This window comes from Haliotis rufescens, unplaced genomic scaffold (assembly GCF_023055435.1).
Source record: "Haliotis rufescens isolate VD_foot unplaced genomic scaffold, xgHalRufe1.0.p SCAF_3, whole genome shotgun sequence".
NCBI classification, from domain to species: domain Eukaryota; kingdom Metazoa; phylum Mollusca; class Gastropoda; order Lepetellida; family Haliotidae; genus Haliotis; species Haliotis rufescens.
In genome coordinates, this window is record NW_025964001.1 from 33316970 (window position 1) to 33336043 (window position 19074).

At 38.9% G+C, this 19074-nt stretch overlaps 2 protein-coding genes across 2 annotated transcripts; one reads left to right on the plus strand and one right to left on the minus strand.

Annotated features, from left to right (window-relative positions):
• Positions 1-4699: 4699 nt before the first annotated feature.
• On the minus strand, positions 4700-13389 carry LOC124119932 (synaptojanin-2-binding protein-like). The gene is made up of 4 exons (XM_046482611.2): positions 13235-13389; positions 10842-10978; positions 6472-6585; positions 4700-6081 (listed from the first exon to the last, which is right to left on the minus strand). The coding sequence occupies exons 1-4, from the start codon at positions 13284-13286 to the stop codon at positions 5914-5916; spliced, it is 471 nt and encodes a 156-aa protein (XP_046338567.1). The 5' UTR covers positions 13287-13389; the 3' UTR covers positions 4700-5913.
• Positions 13390-13529: 140 nt separating this feature from the next.
• On the plus strand, positions 13530-16756 carry LOC124120556. The gene is made up of 6 exons (XM_046483420.2): positions 13530-13595; positions 14014-14224; positions 14482-14564; positions 14983-15066; positions 15249-15294; positions 15698-16756. Exons 2-6 carry the CDS (start codon positions 14181-14183, stop codon positions 16413-16415), a joined length of 975 nt encoding a protein of 324 aa, XP_046339376.1. The 5' UTR covers positions 13530-13595; positions 14014-14180; the 3' UTR covers positions 16416-16756.
• Positions 16757-19074: the final 2318 nt, after the last annotated feature.

A 19074-nucleotide genomic window follows, 5' to 3' on the forward strand; every position in this document is an offset into this window, starting at 1 on the left:
AAACAACAGGTTGTGGCTTAGTCAACTGGGCTACCTATATCCCATAATTAAACTAATAAGTAGATGGAATCTTGCATGTAAAAGGAATTGATAATACTTTGGAACCAACTTTTTTAAGCCTTGAAAGTTGCAGTAAATGTACAAATTTACATTGATCTGACATTACTGAATCTGGCCAGGATACTCACTCAACATCTGAAGTCTAAGTAATGTCATATTTGACAAGAAAACGATATAGACAAAAGTAGCAGTATTTGCGAGCAATGTCTAGACATGCTGGTATGAAGTTTAACGGATCTCATTTCTTTATTGTCAATCATATATATCATGTATGCTTTAAAAGGCAAACAGGTAAGCTCTAAGTTTAAGTCACTTCACATCACTAATTAATTTTCAGCAATAATTCAAAATTATGATTACAAGAACAGTTTGAAATCTACTTACAATACAGACAAGTTGAACATATCATGGAAACTTAAAAAGCATGTCACAATTTGGTCAGTAATGAGCTGAAACATAATGTTGGATAAATGTTGATCTGGTACCCAATAACTAACAATGATAAGGATGGTGGCAGGGAAGGAGAAGCCATGAAATCTACAGCAATGCATGAACTATCCACTTCTAAATGCCATTGAAGAAACAGTACCAGTCTTTTTCATAACATCCTTTCACATCTTGGTGATGCAGAGTACAACAAAACAGCAACAGAAACATTGAACAAGCAGACCACATGAAGCTCTCTCCATAACAAGTTAGCAAACTGCAAATAGATACAAATAAACACACAAAACATAACAAATGGTTAATTGCTATTGCTATATATATATCAATGTCAAAATGGCTTTCTTGTTGTGCATTCAAACTCTCAATAACTTCTTAACAACATTGTTTATTTTACAAATCGTTTGGAAAAAGTACATAAAAAATGAATAGTTCTTTCTTCTACTCCAAAAAGAAAATAAGGGACACACACTGACGTATGTTCCAGAGAGTCATGTTGCTGTGCCAACTATAGACCCTGTACAGCCTCAAGTTTGTTTGTTTGTTGTTTAACGCAGCACTCAGCAATATTCCAATTAAGTGACGGCGGTCTGTAAATAATCAAGTCTCGACCAGACAATCCAGTGATTGACATCATGAGCATCGATCCACACGTTTGGGATATGATGAGATGCATCAACCAAGTCAGCGAGCCTGACAACCCGATGCCGTTATTTGTTTCTTGTCTTACGACGAGCATAGTCGCCTTTTACAGCAAACATTGATGATGACCTATTCTATCCACGATCTTCACGGGTCTACTGCCTCAAATGCTTGTATGGGCAATTCTCGTTGTGTGTCTAGGAACTAGAATTTTACAAAGGAAATATTCTACCATGTTCTACAGAAAACTTTCCTTCATGACAGTGGAGAAATGTATCTATAATGAAAATAACTTCCCATGTTGCAAAATTAATTTCATGGTTAATTTGTACCCCATGACTAGTTGAGACAGCGACATCCTGGTCATAAGCCTACTAATTGTGAGCATGTCACAGTCTGTACAAAGACTTTTGAGTCGACTCGCCTGACTCTCTTGACATCATTTTCAGTACAGATATTAGTGTTAATGTATGGACTTTTATTAGCAAAGCACACTAGAAAAGAAACTTTCTACTAAAGAGTGTGGTCATAAAAACATAGTAGGCATGCTCAATATTGATTTCCAAAATATATCTGACGCCGGACAAACTCACTTGAAAGAAAGGACAACAGAATACATCATTCATTCCCTTATTTTCTGTGAGTAGAAACTGTAATATCAGTGGTGCTATTCACGTCATTGGAACAACTGATCAATCTTTGAGACAGTACTACAATATACTGTGAAACCTTGTTAGCACGGGAACCTGGCCTTCAAGACAATCTCTTTAGGAGCTTCTATGTATACAGCTCAAAAGAAATTAGAGAACACCAAATGATTTCAGCTTACTATTGTTTATCCATCCTGTCATGACAAAATAACTATAGTAATATGAAAGAATTGGGTGTTCTTTAACTTCTTTTGAGTAGTATATATATATATATATAAGGCAACATCCCTCTATAGCCCATTAGGTGATGAAACATGTGATTCCAACATGTGAAGGCAAATATAGGCAAATATAATCAAATATGGGCAATAATATCTCAGTCTGCTTCCCAATGAGCTATAAAATAAATTTGTTCTCGTAAATTTTGGATATACCGTATTCTTCGTAATAAGCGCCCAGGGCGCTCTCAAAATTAGAAATAAGTGGCTCTTATCAGAATATTATTTTGGTGAAAAAAACAGAGTTGAAAGATATATTTGGTGGTTTATGCTGACAGCCTGAAATGTTTATATACGACAGATATATTTTTCCAGAATTTAATTGCCCATAATTAAGGGTGTTATAACACTCGAGTGCGTATTATATGCGAATAAATAAGTCTTGTGTACATTGATCAATCGGAAGGGCTGCAAATTGGGATTGTTCACTAGCCAATATATTAGCAAATATCACCGTGGGCACTTATTACGTCGAATACGGTACATGTAACTACCAGTGTCACAAAGCAATGTTAGCACTATGACTGTCACTTAAACATACACTCATGATAGTCGTAGCACTAATTTTTGCCTTGCAGAACAATCTTAAGGACCTAGCTGATTCCATGGTGTTCATTGGAAGCTGACTGTATGTGAAGACCACAATTATTCAAATCTAAATAATATTTTGAAAATGTGTGCCCGCTTATGCCTTCCTCAACATATATCAAAATGTCCAAAAGCACATCACTACTTACAGCGGGATACATACTTCCACTTATTATAATCAATCTAAACTTTTGTGATCGTTTTCTTTTTCATATTTCATTAAAACAGACTAAAAACTTTTAAAAAGTCTTTGAAATGTCCTAGGATCAGGAGACAAGATTAAAGAGACTGTTTGACTTGTCAATTCCAATTTTTATTTCACCAGCTAGCAATACATACGTAAGAGATAATTTAAAAAAATATCTTTGCAGTTCTATTTTGATCTTAATATAGACCACCAACCCAATAAAATAGAAAAGCTATAGAGCCTTGGTGACATCTTTGTTGTACATGCCACTGCAAGCTCCAACCTTCTATGAAGAATTCCTGGGACTATCATTTACCCATCCTTTGAAAATATAAAGAAGCCCTGTAATGTTCAGAATGCTTGGATGGGCTGATGGAGGTATTCTCAGCAGTACTTCGCCATTGTTGTCAGTCATTATTTTAGAGAAAGGAGTCCCCAAACAGCTTATGAATCAGTACGTAGGTAATCCATGTGTCTTTTTACCAAATATCGTAAATAAATAGAGTCTGAGAGAACAGATATACAACAGTATTACTCCTATCATTCATTATGGCATTAAAGGGAGTGTGTTTATCCTATTGGATTTAAAGATGAAAGCAAATATCATGGAATCATGAAACACTGTGACACAATTTGACTTGTGTATTGTGAGGTCATGCATGATTACCATACCCATGTTTATTGTCACAAAAGTAATGACATCACAGTGTAATTGTTGACATTGTGTTGACCCTGTTAGCTTCTCAGACAGTTTCAATAAAGAAGACTCTACTTCTTCACTACAGCTGACTATAAAGATGGATAAAACAGACCTATACGCTGTCCAGCTTGACAAGTGCTAGCGAAATATGATCCTTGCCACTTCTACTGCTCCAAATGACAAGTACAATAGGTATGATGCACTAGCCTCTAACCTACCTTTACAAATTCACTGGACACATTTTGGCTAAAAAATGACAATATTTTGTCACAAGTAACAACAGTTGAGGGAAGCAAATAATGTTGACTAGTTACTTGTTTTTATAATATTTGAAATATACGCTGCAAAAATGCACCGGTAAATAATATCTCGAGACTTTCCCCATTGCCAATTAGTGTGTATGACATCACACTTGACTACAGTAATGCTTCACACACTTGGCTAGTGGTATTCTTCTTTAACCATATTGTCGCATGTCTATTTCTAGGAATGTCAAGTCCTATAATAAAGAATTTACTGGTTTTACATTAATGCATGTTGTACTGATTTAAAACAACACTTGTCCTGTCCACATATTCTGAGTTTGTTAAATCAGTACAACACACACACACACACTAATAATCTCTACCTGTGAAGGGCATGTCAACTGATATAAAAATGACGAATAAATTACTACACAAATGTTCTTGTTGGTATGTGCCAGAATTATCAAGCCATTTTTCATTCAGTTGACACAATTTTACTGAATATGTCATGACATCTCTTTATGTCTCGAGCAATTCCAACTGTGAATGTTTAACATGGAAAATGGTAACCCATGTATCCTATAGTGTTTTATCACACATGACCATACTTTAAATTAGATGCACATTGTCACATCTCAGCAAAGTGAATCGTTACCATGATTACAGCCTACCGTATTTGACCTAATAAGCGCCTAGGGCGCTCTCAAAATTTGAAATAGGGGGCTCTTTTTAGAATATTATTTTGGTGAAAAAAAAAACAGAGTCGAAAGATAAATTTTGTGGTTTATACTGACAGCCTGAAATGTTTATATACGAGAGATCCTTTTTTCGGAATTTAATTGCCCATAATTAAGGGTGCATATAACAAACGAGTGCGTATTATACGCGAATAAATAAGTCTTGTGTACATTGATCAATCGGTAGGGTTGCTAATTGGAATTGTTCACTAGCCAATCTATTAGCAAATATCGCTGTGGGCGCTTATTAGAGCGGGGCGCTTATTACGTCGAATACGGTATTTATCACTACTGATGCAGGAGTAGAAATTAGAACCTGCCCTCTACCTCTGATGTAAAGGTACACAGGCTAGCTGAACTTCAAAACTTAGAGGGTGGGCTTATGTTAACAACAGGACAGGAATGCAGTATTCAGGACACCTTCTGCCATTTTCGTAAGGGATGTGCACAAGCTCCTTCCTTAGTCTTAAAAAAATAAAAGAATTAGTTCCCAGGCAATGGCTTTTGAAAATATAGTGCACCAAGGAGGTGTCTTTTTTCTTTTCTTTTTTTTCTTTCTTCAAACTAGTATGTAACCAAATAAAGAGTTGTGCAACCAAATAAACAGTTGTGTACAATTAACCTGGTAAAGGACTACATAAAAGTATTCCTTGATGAGTAAATTACTGGAATACAGTATTTGACTACTCTTGGACTTGAAATATTTGAGGATTTTTTTAAGAAAAAAAACCCAGAAAAAAACACGAAACGTGCGGCAAACTTTATGATGATGCAGGCATTGCCAGAGAACCAAGACTATTATTTTTTTAGACTCATGTTGAAGTCCAATTTTTAATACTCATGGATAAATTTGATATACTTTGAGGCTTAACCATATTAAACTACATTAATGCAAGCAGAGTAAATTTTTCTGCTCATTTTGAGCTTTATCGCCCTATTTTTCAAATAGTAACGCTGTCGTGTAAGGCTATATTACTAGCATCAAACAAACAAGGTGGATGTGTGTCCGGAAAATTGCATGTGTATTGATTTTCATATATTCTCCAGGCAAATTTCACCCACCACACAGGTTGTCTTCTTGACTCAGGGCAGGCTGACACATAAACTAAGTCAGAGTGCAGTCGACAGCAGTAACTAAATAACCAAAGTGGCACACTACACATACACCATTCACCCAGTTACGTTTTGATACATGTAATACATTATTCCATCGGCAGTAAATATAAAACAACCTAGAAATGATACATCAATGTTCTTAATCACATGAACATCTCCGAAACAAATTCCAGTATGGATAAACGATATTTAGGTTCTGAGTGTGACAAGATACCTAAGAAAATGTACACAACTGAAATATAGACTTTACCCTCACAGACACTTCTTCACAACATGCCTCGTACGCCCCTCAGTTTTCTATAAGCAAAATATGCTATGCCAATGGCTGAACCTACCCCAAGTAGAAAATAAAATACACTAAACTTAGATTTTCTATTTGTAGGTGAAATAGAACTTGAATTTGCTTGTTGCTTTTTCCTTTCTTCTATCTTTTGCTGAAAGTAGAAAAAAATGTAAGGTTATTACTAACAATTCCCTTAAAAATATTAAAGCACAAATTAGCATGATTACAATTTCAGCTACATTGTATTTTAGAAACCAGAGAAAATCAACACTGAACAAATTGATATATTCTGTTCATGAGTTAGATGGGTATGTTACATCGTTTTCCGCATTGTTTCAGGAACAATACATCAGGAAACAAGAATGGGCATAGTACTCATGATGGGAATTAAACACAGGCCAAGCGTGATGGGCAAACGTTTTAACCACTAGGCTACCCAACTACTCCTTGATAGTGTGCTAAAACATCTTGTCTGGGAGACAGAAGGGATTAGAGGGATGCTGGGGATTAGGGGGCCTGTACCCCTGGTCAGTTTACTCACCAGAATGTACTTCTCTGCTCCACATTGCACCTTCAGTCGAACCTCATTGCCTGCATTAAGAAATGTCTGAACAGCTTCTTGATGACTAACTCTCTCAACTCGAGTTCCATTGATCTGTAAGAACAGAAATTATTGAATAATGATTTGACATGTATATTAGGGCTGGGATGAGTCCAAATTTACTGCCCCAGTACTAAACTCCCTATTACCCAACTCCACCCAGGTACCTGCTGAAGGTCTCAAGTTGGGTACAAAATGTGCAATACGGGAATTGTTTTACCGGAGCCCTGACAAAAACTAGTTAGATAGTACAGTATAGTACAAAACGATATGATCATGCATACACCATATACACTGAATTTGAATGAAGCTTTATCTTTACTCCAACACATAAACACATGATAAAAGTGAGAGCAAATGTGTGCATCATCAGAAAGAAATGTGATTTTTTAAACGTATCCTGCATTACTCCTTAATGCATTCACTGCTTACCTTTACATTACATTACATTACATTACATTACATTACATTACATTACATTATTAGTGACTTTAGTAGTATAACCATGGAATGATATTGTTATTGTCATTAAACAATATATCACATGACTAATCATGGTCCAGGTAGTACTGTGGGTACCCGGGTCCTACTCAGGACCTGCCTTACCCAAGTACCTGATTTACCCATTCCAACCCTAATGTATATATCCTATTCTTTTTCACAATATTTGCTACTTCAATGCCATCAATGCTGATTGAAAACGCTTCATTTCATGCAAAACAAAAAGAGAACTTCGGTCACAGCACCTGTCTGGCTTCAGCTTTATAACTTGTTTTAATGTCTAGACTGTGCATGAGATAACATTAACAGAGACGATTCCATAAAATCGGACATGGCAAATGTCATCACTGGTAATTTTCATATGAAAAACCTGATTTAAGCACTTACGCCAAAAGATAAATTTGAAAATTTTACCACACTAAACTTAGTATAAGAGGAGGTTCCCTGTTACAAACAACTCTTCCCTGATCAGTAGTTTCTGCAAGACAGACCTCACACATACGATCCATTGGATGTAAGGCGGACAAGCTTGGTATCTCTTATTACGCTTCACCAAATCTATCAATTACAACCGCAGAGTATGAGTACAAGAAGAGGAAACTCAAGTCTGTATGAAGGAATAAACATCTGAAGCTCAGCGACTGTGGACACATTGGAGCCAGAAGTCGTGGTAATGACTGAATTGATAGCTGCTAAGTAGGTACACAAAGTGGAATCCTTCAGCTTCCTGGTAGAGCAGAGATGTTGGAGGTATTCAGCTACGATTTGAGGAGATGCAGTGGTTGGAGAAGAAATGTCCCCAGCCGAGCAATAACCTTCAAACGCCTTCCACTTCAGGTTGTACAGAGGTTTAATAAAGGTGCGATGCGCTCCGTCATAGTCCTCGCCACCTTCCGAGAATAACCCTTGGTTACTAGAGATCTTTAGAGATACGCCAGACGCAAACATGAACTGCGTCCAGAGACGAGGCTAGCTGGTCTGAGTGTGGTTGCAGGAGGAGGTCTGGTCGCAGAGGAAGCAGATGGTACTTTCAATTGGCGACTTTAATGAGGACAGTGAACCAACTTCTCACAGGCCAAAAGAAGTTGAAGGTGTTTGGTGGTCATCACCTTCTGCGGGACCAAAGGGAGTAGGCTGGTCCAACGATATGCATAGGCGTGGAGACCTTCCCTCAGTACGGCTAAGGCATCGTGGTCCAAAGGCTGTTGGTCCAATATGGGGGTAACTGTTTGTTGAATTGGGTTATGAAGAGGTTGAGGTCTGGGGTTCGGTAAAGGTATTTGCCATTCGATCGGGGGTGGGTGATCGAGATTGGATAAGGCATCCACTATCACATTCGGGACCCCTGCAAAGTGCCTGGCCTGAACCTTGATGTGAAGAAGATCTGCCAAACGATGGAGAGAATGACAGCCTTGAATTCCAGGTTGTTGGTGCCTTGTCCCTCAACCAACGCCCTGCAATCTGTTGATCTTGAAGGTGAGCTCCCCAACTGGCTGTGGAGGCGTTGACAAAGAAGTGGTGATTCGGTGCAAACGACAGCAAGAAGAATTTGTCGCAAACATTTGACTCCAGAATCCACCACTGAAGGTGATTATGTAGTAGCAATGGGAGCTAAAACTTGATCTTGCAATTGGCCTCATGGAGAAAGGGCCAGGGGAAGCACTGTATTGGTCGCAGATTTTAACTGATTTAACGGTTTGTACCAACATTAGAAGTCGATCCCGTGAGTGTTCATGTTCGACGATCTATTGACCTATCCAAACGATCTGTTGATCCTATCCTGACGATCCAAAGAAAACTGGTGATTGGATGAAAAATGACGATCACTTGAGTGTAGTCAATCTGTATGTTGATCTAAGGATGTGTCAAGATGTCGATGCGTTGATCCAGTGAGTGATGATGATCCGAAGAGTGGTGATCCTCTGAGTGACAATCTGTTGAAGTGTTAATCCCTCGAATGATGGCAAGTAGTTGATAGCTGGATTTGTTGAATTATGTCGATCCGGGCTGCTTTCAAACTGTTGATACCTTGATCGATGTTGACCTGGGATCAAGGGATAACGATCCATTGAGGACTGTCAATCCCCTTGCTCAATGATGGTTCTCCGACACCTGTGAATCCTGTGAGAGCTGTCAGTCAATCGATGGTTGACAATCTGTTGATCCCTGTCTATCTTCAGATGAACATCGATCTATTGAATCATGATGCTGTCTCGAATCCAGACAATCCAAGGCATTCTGATGATGGTCATGACTGGAGAGAACCCTTGGAAAGAACTGTGCCTTGCTCGTCAGTATGCTTGTTGCTGTCTGATGGCTGGAGGGCTGTAGCTATGTCATCAGAAAACTGTAGGGTGTGGCGATCTGTAGAGTCATGCACAGGGGAGGACAGGCGACTCTCCGCTGATGACTGAGGCTTGTCCAATGATGGTGTGAAGGGAACAGTCCTCATAGAGATAAGTAGGGAACCGCCAGTCGACTGTACAGTCCAGTGGTGGTAAGAATACTCGACAACTGTAGGTGACTGGGAACCGTCACGTGCACAGGGCATGGTCTTCGTAGAGGTGGGAAGATCCGCCGTTAGAAACAAGTCCAAGTGTGTCCTCTTTAATCCATAGCGATGGAACGGTCGATGATGTGATCTTGCATGATAACAAGGGAAGCCCAGTAACACTGGACAGCACCATCTGTTTCGGTTTCTTGAAAGATGAAGGACCATACAGGATGGGTGTCATGTGGAGAATATAGTCTCATCCAGTCCTTGAAGAGAGGGCATGACAGCTCCATTGACTCGTGTCATGGTATATAACTTTAGCAGTTGTAAATGGTAGAGACAGAAAACTTCACTCCAAAAAAATACAAAATGTATTGACTGTTCATGAACGTCCTATCCACCAGGTGAAAAGAGAATGAGGGTGCAGGGAATGTCCGGTGATCAGATCACAAGGGGTCGCATCACACGGGAATGAAGTGATGTGTGATCCATGATACAGTGGTGATGATATAGTGATGTATAGGATGTGTTGGGGTGAGTTTTGTTCTAAGAAGTTTTCACACCAGGATCGAAGAATAAGGACAAATGCATAGTGTGAGAGAGGATAAGTTTAAAACAAGGTATTTGTGATTCCTGTTTCCCGACTGACCCTACCCTGGAGCCCTTTCATCTTTATTGTCACAAGCATACATTTGTTGCCCTTCGCTACAAATCCTACACATAAACCAGTCAGTATCTTCATTTGTATAAGCAGGCTGGTACATACTGGTACTGGAAATTACTGGGGGGTAAAACAAATACAACAAGAAATATCCTTCATACCCTATTTTTGAATGGGCTGAAATAGGAAACATATATTTTTGGGCCTAACCTGTTCAAAGTCCCAGGTCCTTCACTGCAGTGTTTATAACATGTATAATCAGAGTTCAAAATTCAGAATGAAAGTGAAAGAATACATGTAACAAATGTTATTTTTGGGATTGAACTTTCTAAATTAAGTACAAATTCTAGTACTGTTTTGGGTTGAGTCCCATTTGGGATTCAAACACACACTCTCAGAGTAAAGCACCTAATCCCCTTCACACAAGGCTTCCACTGAGTGGGTTAGATCGCTGACATTGTGTGCTGGCAATAAGTGTCAAACTCTGAGAGTGTGGCTTTGAATCCTGAACACTAGTCAAAAACCTCATGTAAGAGGCTAAATATTTAAGGATTCTTCAATTCGAATCCCGAATACTTGTCAAAAACCTCATGTAAGAGGCTAAATATTTAAGGGTTCTTCAATTCAAATATAACAACAGATTGCAATTTTTACCTCTAATATTTTATCACCCTCCTTTAGCCTTCCATCTTGATAAGCCGCCCCATTTTCCTTGAGTTTGGTGACGAAGATTCCAGGATCCCCTGGAAGGTGGGGGATATCCACTCCACCACGAATGTTGAAACCAAGACCTGAAAAATATAGCAATTATAAACACAAACACGATCAAGGCAACTTTAAAACAAACCAAAAGTAGTGCTCAGTTATTTGACATATCATCAAGTTGATAACTTTGTAATTATGGTAATACAACCCCTTTCATTTCTACCTTTCCAACTGATCCCATTTAGGATGTTTGAATTATTTTCTTACACCCCATCTGACAGTTACAGTACAAAAAGCGGTTCACTTCTGAATCCTGGCAAACCTACCATGCCTGGTCTGGTAAAATTAGAGTTTTGACACAACATTACATACACAATGGGTGCAGCCCACATCTAAACTTTCTTTCTAATTTGTTTCAGTCGCATGAGTTCTGAACTAAAATTTATGAAATTGACATTGAAAATATAAAGGCAGATGTGTATACTTTCTATCATCTTCTGAATGAAACAGATTTGAATTCCACATTCAGCACCTACTAAAGACGGGAACTGGACAATCTGTTCCCAATCAGATCCAAACCCAAACTTTTTTGTGGACATGTACCCAAATGTTGGATGACCCATACCCACTCGTACCTCATCAACTGGATGAAATGTACTCATGAAAAAATTTGATTTGAAACATTAAAAATAAATAAGTTCAAACATGTTTTCAACTAAGACTTGGTTTGTATGTGTTACATCAGTGTTCGAAATACCTGCCTGCCCGACCGTCCGAGACAGGTTGATTTCAACTTGGGCTGCCAGATTTTCAAATCCCCCTGCCCGACGGTCAGGTTATATTTCATATGTGAAAATATTCTAAATATTTCCCAATGATAAGCATTAATTCACACGTAAAGATGAATGATAAAATGTAACCAAAAAGAAACCCCGTTAGCTTATCCTGAGAAACATATGATTATAGTGGGCAGGCAGGTTTTGATCACGGCTGGCAAGTATTTCAGCTAGCCAGTCCTGTGGTCTGAGTTTCATACCCTGGTTACATATTACAATATATGAGTAGTCAAATCACAGAATGTGTAAACTTGTTACACTGGCTGACTTCCCAGAAGGTAATAGTTTAAATACTAAAACAACAATATGTCACCACGGCCAATTGAGTTAACTCAATTTATTTAATCCTAAGGTTACAAGTATATTAAAGAGGGAATGACTGTTTCGTAGTACTCGAATGTATATAAACAGAGCAGCCAAGGATAAAAATGAAATCATATCAATACAAAAACAAAAATTATGTGAATACCAAACTCACAATAGATATGTGTACCCTACTCACACACATGAGTCCCAAAGAGGGACAGGTCAGCCGAAATTGCTTAGGCAGAAGGCAACCTCTTAAACACTTAATGCAACAACAACAACAACGTTTAGTAGTCATTCATTGTCACTTCGCATTGATTGAGTTAACTACTGAATGAAACTAATGAATGAATGTTTGAAATGTATAATGAATGAATATTTGAAATGTAAAATGAATGAATGAATGTATTATGAAAGAATGTTGGAAATGTATAATGAATGAATGTTGGAAATGTATAATGAATGAAAGTTTGAAATGTTAAATGAATGAATTTTGGAAATATAATAGTGCTATGAATAAAGTGCCATGAAAGTGAAGAATCTATGAGAATTGGGTAGGAGTCGTACACGTACCCAAATTTGGAGAACCTGTACCCAAATTTGGGCACAGGTCAGCCAAATAAAATATTATTACTCCAAATCAGGTACAATCTGATGAGCATTTATGTAGAGGTTAGCCATTTTTGTTGGGTACGAATCTCCATGGGCACAGGTTGTCGAGTGTCCTAAAGGCAGATGATCTTTTGGATGTCTGCTTTGAGGTTCACACATTGCATAGTTACTCCCTTTATAACACTAAATATCACATCAATAAATTCAAATTATGTACACGTAGCTGGTTATATACTTTATCATATGCTTAAATATGATGATAATGCATCCTAAAATGTAAAAGTGATAATTAGTTTTGCTGCAATCAAATTACACTCAAATTATGGGTTTTCCCAGTGTGTGGAAATTATGGAATTTGTTTTTTCTAAAGTATCTCACAAAACAAACTCCCCCTATCTCCTATATCTAATAATCATTGTTGAAAGGATTTGAAGTTTTATCTAACTTGCATTTGTGGGAATCAGAAAAATGATCATGTTGACGAAGCTGAACCAAAGGTTCACCACAGTAGGCTGAATCGTAATCAACAAAATTGTAGTCCGGAGTCTCAAAAGGGCACTCTGTTTCAAGGGCAGAACTGCTAATTACCTGTATCACCACGCAATAAAGTAATGTCAGTGACTGGCAAATCTAGTGACATCTTTGGTTCTTTATAAAGGGTCACCGATTGTTTGAAGGACGGCGTCTGATGAAACGAAATTAAACTACTGTGAACTGCAACAGCATGACTTTCACCGGAAGAATAAGACTACCTAAAGGGAGGTAATCAGTCGGCAATACATTGCCTGCCTCTATCAATTTTTGTTATCGTTATGCCCTTTGACCGCCCACCTCAGGATAAGTCGAAGTTTTGTGAGACAGGTCCCGAGGACATGGCGATCACGGCGATGTGAGAGTGACACTTTTTAAAAAGAACAAACGCGACCAATAGTTACATGTTGACTAAAAGGTTTGTTCATCAGTAGAAAAACAAAAACAAAAATGAATTCATAAAATGAAATACAGAAAAGTGTTAGTTTGTTTGTTGTTTACAGAAAAGTGAAAGTCATTGGTCCATAGAAGAACGTGAATGACTGTTACACCCTACCATAACCAAAATAACGTAATATTCTTTTCAAACAGAGAAGGTCCTCAAATCCGACTTCAAATCCGAGTTTTAAGAGAACACAACATAATGTCAATTTTGGGATAACAGTTATTTTCCTTTCAACCATACCCCCCCTAATTATCCTTGATCTTCCACACAAAAAATCTATCATGACCAAGCTCTTATTCAAGGCTGGATTGTATCTTCTTCGATGCGTCGGTTGTCCTGGCGTTTATTAAGGACGCATCTCAGAAACAGTTGAATTCATTTTCTCTGTCAGGCATAACATACAATTTGAAAAGTTTTACGCGCGGGAAGTTCAACCAGCCGGCAATACTACCCTTGACAACAATGGGTCACGTGCTGTGACGTCACGACAATCACAACCCCGAAGGCATCTTGTAGGCGTGGTTACGTTGTTGATAAGTCTCTGCTTACTATCGGGTCATGGTATCTATTTCCGATCGGATGGAGCTCATCACCGAAGAGCGGTATGTATATTGACAGTTATTTAGTGGTATTAGACTAAGTATTATAATATCATTATTATCCTCATCGTAGTCATTGTAATTATATCACTTCAAACTGAGTGGAAAATCAGCTGCTTAAATAGATAATGCTTGCTTGCTGATATGTAAATCAGTGATAATATTTTACATACGAGAATATATCTTGAGTTTATGAACATGTTGCATGTGTGATTGTTGGACTAGTTCGGAGAATACATATATTATTTGTGGGTACACAGTGAGGGCATGGCAGCCGAAACGCAGGTTCTGTCCCCTGTCCCGGAGTTAATGGAACGGTCAAGGTCCTCTACTCCTGGTAGTGGTAAGTTGATGCACTTCAAAAGGCAGACACACAGAGATATTTACATACGGATAACAAAACTAGTGTTCATACAACTGCATTGAACAGTTACAAGTGTAGTGTTATATTGATGATTACGTCTTTCCCAACATCGTAATATTATTTCTCGCTCGCACACACACACACACACACACACACACACACACACCACACCACACCACACCACACCACACACACTACAAATCAAATGGATGATCCTTAATTTTTTATCTAAACTAAAACAACCTTGATATATTTATTTTCGCTATCTCCTCATCTTATTAATGATGCTAGTACAATAAATTACGATTTCATTTCATGTTTGTCTGCATTACATATGAATATTTATGTAACCTTCCTTATTAAAAACGTGCAGATTTGAATTTTTTATACCGTTCAGATTCTAACAACGCTACACCTGATGCCAGCAGCAGTACTGTTACAACTGACTCAAATACACAAGGTCACATCAACACTTCAAGTGGTAAGGCATCATATTATAATCAATAACCCCCTGAACGGGTTAAATAAAAATCGCTCGAAACAACATGAAAGGTTTTGTTATCTACGAATCATAGCGACGTTTTTCTAAACACTCAGTTGTCTGACATTCATTATATAATTGGTAATGCAGTTGATTCTAAAACCATGCTGTTTGCTTTCAAGTTTGTCGGAAAGGCCCCACTAGCCAAATGGACAAAGAAGAAAAAGGGTGAGTGTCATTGTACTCTGCAGAAATCTGTTACATAACTATGAATACCAAAACGATAGTCATCTTTTAAATAAGCCAGAAATGGTAAATTTAAAATAGAACACCTCAAAATAACACCTTCGCATACATCACCATTCTGTCAAACATGTACATATACTGATGAGAAAAAAAATAGGCAACAATCTCAAGTCAACGTCGGGATATATTCGTTGAGAGATGTCATGGCAGACATATGTTTTCCTTTCCATAACTTCATTCCGTCTGATATTACATTGCTTTCAAGTAGCGAGCTTGTTATCTAAGAAATAACATCAATTTGTATACCTTAAAACCACGCCAACTTTATATTAAACCATATATTTGTCCAATTGTGAATGTAATGACCTCTTCTTCAATGTTTCAGTTTCATGGACCATATCTTCAGCCTCACCAAGGAATACAGCCAGGAGATTCAGGAAATGGGGAGACAACTCCGCCTAGAACGGAAGAGGAACGCAAAGCTCGAGATGGAACTGAATCACTACCGTCTTGAATGCGATAACTACAAACTGAGTTGGATGATGGACCAGGCGGAAGTGGAGGAACTCCAGACCAAGCTACAGGAGATGGATAACTACAAGGACGAGATCAAGAACATCGAGGCTCAAATGAACTGCATGGAAGACGAAAACAAGAAACTTAAGAAATCTCTCTCGCAAGTCCATTTCGATAACAAAGCTTTGAGGAAAATCATGGTGAACATGACGGACATGCGAGTGGATGCGGAAATAAGAGGGGCATTGGTTCCTAACATGCCGCCATGTTCTGTTGAAGGCCGCAGGAGGTCAGGGAGACGACGCCAACACACAAGGAAATCTCATTGTGCCAAGACCACACAACTACCCCCAGTCACTGAGAACAACAGGATTGCAGGCTCCCCACAGCAGACGACGGCGTCTTCACGGGTTACTACTCGCGATTTTCTGGCTCGTCGGGCATCAATGGGGAACATCTGCCCACAGCCACCTCGCAGGGACCTTTCGAGCAGACGACAGTTGCAGAGCGGTGTACCCCTATCTTCAGCTATGTCTGCTGAAAGTGTTCCTCGCGGTCGTGCTCGGCATCTAAGTTCTTGGAAATAATTGTAGACATTTTTATATTATGAACAATACAAAATCTGTATCAAACGTGCTTTTAACACTACAAAATTAATGTCTACATTATTTTCCGGCGTAAAAGGCGTCCGCTATACCTTTAATATTTTTGCTGCATTTTTTAGTAAATGTCAGATGAGCTTGTTTTTGAATAATGATGCATGCTTGGTGCTGTTGAAAACTAACTTGCTAGCTGTTTATCATGTTATATGAAATATCGAATACTTATTTCACAGATTATATCCTGGTAGTATGAATGTTTGTATTAATCTTGCAGATGGTTGTTTTAATGAAATCTTTACAAGTTGTTGAATATATATTATTGCAAACAACGACGTTGTTGGTCGTTTTTCATCCACGGGATACTTTAAATCGGTATAATGAATTTATCATCGAACTAAAGCAACCTATTCTCATAGCAGATACCATGTGAAGCAAATGTAAGCAATCCACGGCTGTTTTTGGTAGGGCACAACACACGTACTGTTCCACGATATCGATTGGTGCTTTGTTTTGTCGGGATTCGTGTCCTCCATGCATATAGATTATGATACATGCACATAATTATGTTTTCAGTCGTATAGTTAATGTTGTAATATAAAGGAGCTATACTTAAGGGAATCCGTCATTTCAGATATAACATTGAAATGACCATCTTTGCTGCACGAGACACAGTTACTGAACGCAAACCACTCAAATTTTGCACATTGCACATGCATAACATGCCGTTCACTGTAACACATCCTGGTAAGTGGCATGTGCCAATAAACTTCACAGCCACATGGTATATTGATCGGGTACAATGGAGGAAATTACATCCAAAAGTGTACATGACAGAAAATGAAATTTGGGTGCAATAGGCATGACTGAGGCTGGCCAATTACAGGATGCAGTAGCAAGACACTTTGATTAATCAAAAATTGTGATATACCGACAGATGGAACAGTATCGGCAAACGGGTGGGGTCAAGATTAGGTTGGGCAGGGTAAGGCAGTTTTGATAGGTACGTTTAGAGGAACATTCATTTCGGCACCAGAGTTGAGGAACAACTCCAGGGCTGTCTCAGGAATCCTACTTTATACGAAACAGCCTTCAATGAGCCTGACTGTGGCACAGAGGCGCCTCAAACAACCGGTGGCACATCGAGACGCCGTGCATGGCTGGTATCACAGTGCCGTAGCCGGTGGGGGGTGGGGTGGAGTTGCCCCCGCCCCCCTAGATTTTTTTTATAGAAAACAGTTTTACTTGAATCATGTTGGGGACAAGTTATACGATACTTGTACAAATATTTGATTTATTTGGGAGCTGGGTGGGCTGGGATTTTGTATCGAGATTACATATGTTCTCAGCTTCAGCGGCAAAACCAGATATTTTTTAATTTAAAAGTATGAGCCTGAATTTTCTTTAAAGAATAGCATCTTGCAATAACGTCATTTTTGTGGCAGGCTATTTCTTTTTTTTTACAAAGGTCTGAAGCATAATCATTTTTTTCAAGAATTTTCAGCGACAATATATTTTAGCTCCGTTCATTCAAGGTATTATTAGTTAGCATCCACCGATCTCCGTGTCATGCATATAACCTGTTCAACATGATTCATAATTATATATTTTGATCAGTATTGTCAGAGATATGGAAGGAAAGCCTAAATATTGACCTATCGTCCGTTTCGTTTCAATATATGTTTCCCACTATAGTTTAAAATAACACTTTGTCATCTATCAGTGCTTTCTAAAATTGCATCTTGTATTTCAGTTTGGCAATTGATATCCCTCACACATGCAGCTTGCTGAAAACAGAGACCATATAAATCAACATCTACGCGCCGTTTGCAAGGTGCGTGTGCTGCAAACAGGAATGACGTAAAACGAAGATGCCAGACATTTTAACCTTCATCGAAACACAATACAATTATCATATATTTGGAGACACCTACAGAAGGGTAACACACATCACTTCCAACGTCGCCGACACGTCAACCATATTCGGTTGGTGCATTTACGGAATCGGCACCAAAATGCCACATTAACCGCTCAGACAATTCGACCGCCTCCCTGGTCTAGTGGTAGAGCGTCCGCCCGGAGAGCGGGAGGTCCGGGGTTCAATCCCCGGCCGCGTCATACCAAAAGACGTTAAAAGATGGTACTTGTTGTTATCCTGTCTGACGCTCGGCATTTAGGGGCTTAAACAAGGACAGGTCGGCTCGGAGACAGTATACTGTGTCTGAGTGGCGTATTCATGTCGTTAAACTGCGGCATGGTATCTCAGTGAACTAGCACTATAAATCGGCATCAGTCCGGACTAGTACAAGCAACCACACACACACATGCATGCATGCACGTTGCTATATAAGTGCAATAAACCCAATTTCACCTCACCTCAGACGATTCCGGGGTTGAGACTAATTAGAGACAGAACTGTACGCAACGCAACCGGTTGAAGGAGCACACCATCTGGTTTCGACGTCTAGTGATACACCCAATTTTACTTCCACGTCACCGCCAGGCACACCTAGGTTAGTGTTGACAGCATCTGAAGTTCAGAAGACAAGACTGGGACAGTATACTGTTCAGAGATGAGTCCAGGTTTCATATGGACAACTGTGATGGTCGTGCAAGGGTCTACAGGCGTCTCGGAGAACGTTTTAGC

Coding starts and splice junctions, on each gene's coding strand:
- LOC124119932 (XM_046482611.2), bottom strand. CDS start 13,286: ATGTCACTAGATTTGCCAGTCACTGACATTACTTTATTGCGTGGTGAT. Junction 10,979..13,234: donor TTTATTGCGTGGTGATACAG/GTAATTAGCAGT, acceptor TATATTTTTCAG/GTCTTGGTTTCAACATTCGT. Junction 6,082..6,471: donor GAGCAGAGAAGTACATTCTG/GTGAGTAAACTG, acceptor TTCTACTTTCAG/CAAAAGATAGAAGAAAGGAA.
- LOC124120556 (XM_046483420.2), top strand. CDS start 14,181: ATGGTATCTATTTCCGATCGGATGGAGCTCATCACCGAAGAGCG. Junction 14,565..14,982: donor GTCCTCTACTCCTGGTAGTG/GTAAGTTGATGC, acceptor TATACCGTTCAG/ATTCTAACAACGCTACACCT. Junction 15,295..15,697: donor ATGGACAAAGAAGAAAAAGG/GTGAGTGTCATT, acceptor TCAATGTTTCAG/TTTCATGGACCATATCTTCA.